The sequence below is a fragment of the Mobula birostris genome, chromosome 6 (assembly GCF_030028105.1).
Source record: "Mobula birostris isolate sMobBir1 chromosome 6, sMobBir1.hap1, whole genome shotgun sequence".
Taxonomy (NCBI): domain Eukaryota; kingdom Metazoa; phylum Chordata; class Chondrichthyes; order Myliobatiformes; family Myliobatidae; genus Mobula; species Mobula birostris.
The window spans coordinates 189767489-189770547 of record NC_092375.1 but is presented as its reverse complement, the minus strand read 5'-3'; the positions used below and the strand labels follow the sequence as shown (position 1 = coordinate 189770547).

The following is a 3059-nucleotide window of genomic DNA, read 5'->3' as shown; positions in this document are numbered from 1 at the left end:
ATAGGAAACACAGGACCCACACCATCAAGTTCAGGAACAGCTACCACCCCTCAACCAGTAGGCTTCTGAGGCCGATGGGGTAATTTCACTTGCCCCATCTCTGAACTGTTCCCACAACCAATGGAATCATTTTCAAGGGCTCTTCGTCTGCTGTTCTCGATATTTATTGCTTATTTATTATTTCCTCTTTAGTCTTGTGTATTTTTTGTCTTTTGCTCACTGGTTGTCTGCCCTGTTGGATACGGTCTTTCATTAATTCTATTATGGATTTATTCATTATGCCGTAGGAAAACGAATCTCAGGGTTGTATATGGTGGCATATACATATGTACTTTGATAATAAATTTACTTTGAACATTGAACTTCCTTATATTGATGAATAACAAAAACCACCTGACTAAATGGTGAAAAAAAATTGTGGAATTTGTAGTAACAAGTTAGAATTGTAGTAACAGTATTAAGACAACATAGGGATCCTATAGTTGCAAAAGTAGACCATTCTCATCATTCCAACCTGCTCCAACAATAAATGTGTTTCTGGTGTTACACAAGGTACTCACCTACATTCAATACATTTAAAGGACCAGAAGACGATCCCGTGAAAAGTGACATTTAATCATGGAAGAGTGCATCATAAAGTTAGGGCGTAACTATTTAAAAGGCATTGCATGTACAAAGGCGTACGATACCTTATGTGCCATTTCACATTACTCAAAACCCGGAAAGAAAATGCAATTTTTACTGCAAATTCCCATGAGGTGTTCATATAAGCCTGATGTAAAATATTGTTACAAACGAATACGTCATGTGCTAAGCAAACTTACGAATATGCATAATTCGAACGTCCATACGCACGCGTTCAGTACCAAAAGTTTGAAATGAAAATAAAATAATCACAGAAAACTAACACTGACATACAAGCGTCTTTAATTAACCCCTAAGCTATATTCTGAATGTCTAATCTGGATATAAAATGAACCCGGAGAACGTGCTGTATTTGTTATTGTTGCCGCCGTGTGCTTTCCCGCCGTCTAGTTTGATATAGATCTCATCTCCAGTGTCCAGGTGAAGAACCACACTATTACTAGCGTAATCGTAGTTCTGGTCTGCGTCCTGAGCGATCGCGCTGGCACGAACCTGAACAGAGGACAAAAGTAAAGGGCAATTGATCGATTCAAGTAATCTTCACGCGAATGGCTTATCAGAACACTTCCTCCGCCTCCTACATTTCAGCGGATGCACTGATCACTGTGCTCCAGGCTGAGGAACCAGTTTTATGCAGAAGTAATGTTATTATTTCGCCTCTAATGCTGCCCTCAGCCATATGTCTCTTGAACAAAAGGGGATAATTACATTCCTCTATTAGATGTTCCCACAACCAATGAGCTCACTTTAAGGACTCTTTATCTGTTTTTTTTCGTGTTCTCTTTATTTATTGCTATTTATTTATATGTGCATTTGCACAGTTCGTTGTCTTCTGCACTCTGGTTGATCTTTCATTGATCCTGTTTACAGTAACGATTCTATAAATTCGTTGAGTATGCCCGCAGGAAAAAGAAACTCAGGGCTGTATGTGGTGACACGAATGTGCTCTGATAATACATTTTACTTTGAGCTTTGCACTTTGAGTGAGCAGTTGGTCAGACTTCCGCGTTAATATAAAAGGCGGATAATTTAACTAAAAATAAACCATCATTTGGGGTTAATGTTTACCATGATGCTGCATTAGCTCTTTATTCGATATCTAAAAGTGGCATGACAATTTATTAAACTGAACGACTGTTTTCCTATGTCTCTTCATGGGAACCCGTGTTGCTGAGTTGGGTTCAGTATCTCTGAAAGCATGGAACCACAGCAAAATACCTGCCACGCATGGCGTGGTTCGCAGGATCGGCAAGGCGGCATGAAAAGAACAGGCTCCTACTCACCTGGCCGTTCTTGCAGAGGTCAGCCCACATGCTCGTCCCGTCACCTCCTCTCATCAGGACGTGGTACGTGAAGAAGTAGATCCCGGGCACAGCGCACGTAAACTTCCCAGTGCTCGAGTCGTAGTAGTTCCCCAAATTGGTGACCACGTCGTCAAACTTCAGGACTTCGTATCCTTCGTGCGGACTTTTCAAGCCAACATAGAAGGCGATCTTCGGGCTGCTGAAAGCGGTGGCGCTCAGCGCTCCAGTAACTGGTCCCCCTGAGGCAGTCAGCGCCGGCAAGCCCGCCTTGACCAGATCACCCTTCTCTCCCGGTGGCCCTCTTGGCCCCGGTGGCCCGGGCTCGCCCGGAGGGCCCCTCGGCCCAGGCTTTCCTGTCCGTCCCGGTTCTCCTTTCGGCCCTTGGATGAAGGGCGGTGGAGGGACGGCACTGAAATCCTGCATGAGCTCCACGGCCGTGTTGCTGTGTTTGGGGCTGTAGGGATCGCAGATCATCCTGCAAGTCCCCAGCATCTCATAGTGAGCGGCAGCGTTGGTACTCTGGACCACGAGCGGGATAGCTACAAGCAGCATCAGCACCATGACAACGCTCACCAGTGCCGCGACTAGGCGCTTCCTTCGGAAAATCCGAGAAGCCGAATCCAGCAACTCTTTACTTTTTGAAGTAATGTTGGAAGCTAATGTGTCTCTATATTCTTCCAGAGGAACAACAGCGAGTGTCTGCGTAACGCCGTAAATTGTAAAGGGGGACGAAATGACTTATCTTAACTGAAAGCTCGGAGATCCACGGGCGATGACAGTACTGCCAATCTCGATTAGCTTCAGCGACTTCTACTCATCCTGATATCTGCTGGCAGCTACAAGCGCTTTCAACAGACACCTGCAGCAATCGCAGCCCCTGGACTGCAACAAAACCCACTGACGTAATGGGGCCAGGGCAATGCCAAATGCAACGTGAGTTAATCACGGATCAATATTCACATCATGTTTTTTTTAATAGTTTAAGAGTGCCAGCTTGAGGATATTTTGCGATGCAGGAAGTTTCACAAACACATGCGTCCTTTGGAAGTTTTCAGGCAGCCTGTAAAATAACTGATATTTTCGCGCTACTCGGAGAATACAGGGAGGCGC

At 44.8% G+C, this 3059-nt stretch overlaps 1 protein-coding gene across 1 annotated transcript; it reads right to left on the bottom strand.

Annotated features, from left to right (window-relative positions):
• Positions 1 to 954: 954 nt before the first annotated feature.
• Positions 955 to 2510, bottom strand: c1ql2 (complement component 1, q subcomponent-like 2). Its single transcript, XM_072259692.1, has 2 exons — positions 1929 to 2510; positions 955 to 1137 (listed from the first exon to the last, which is right to left on the bottom strand). The coding sequence occupies exons 1-2, from the start codon at positions 2508 to 2510 to the stop codon at positions 958 to 960; spliced, it is 762 nt and encodes a 253-aa protein (XP_072115793.1). The 3' UTR covers positions 955 to 957.
• Positions 2511 to 3059: the final 549 nt, after the last annotated feature.

Coding starts and splice junctions, on each gene's coding strand:
- c1ql2 (XM_072259692.1), bottom strand. CDS start 2,510: ATGGTGCTGATGCTGCTTGTAGCTATCCCGCTCGTGGTCCAGAGTACC. Junction 1,138..1,928: donor ACCTCTGCAAGAACGGCCAG/GTGAGTAGGAGC, acceptor TCCTCTGTTCAG/GTTCGTGCCAGCGCGATCGC.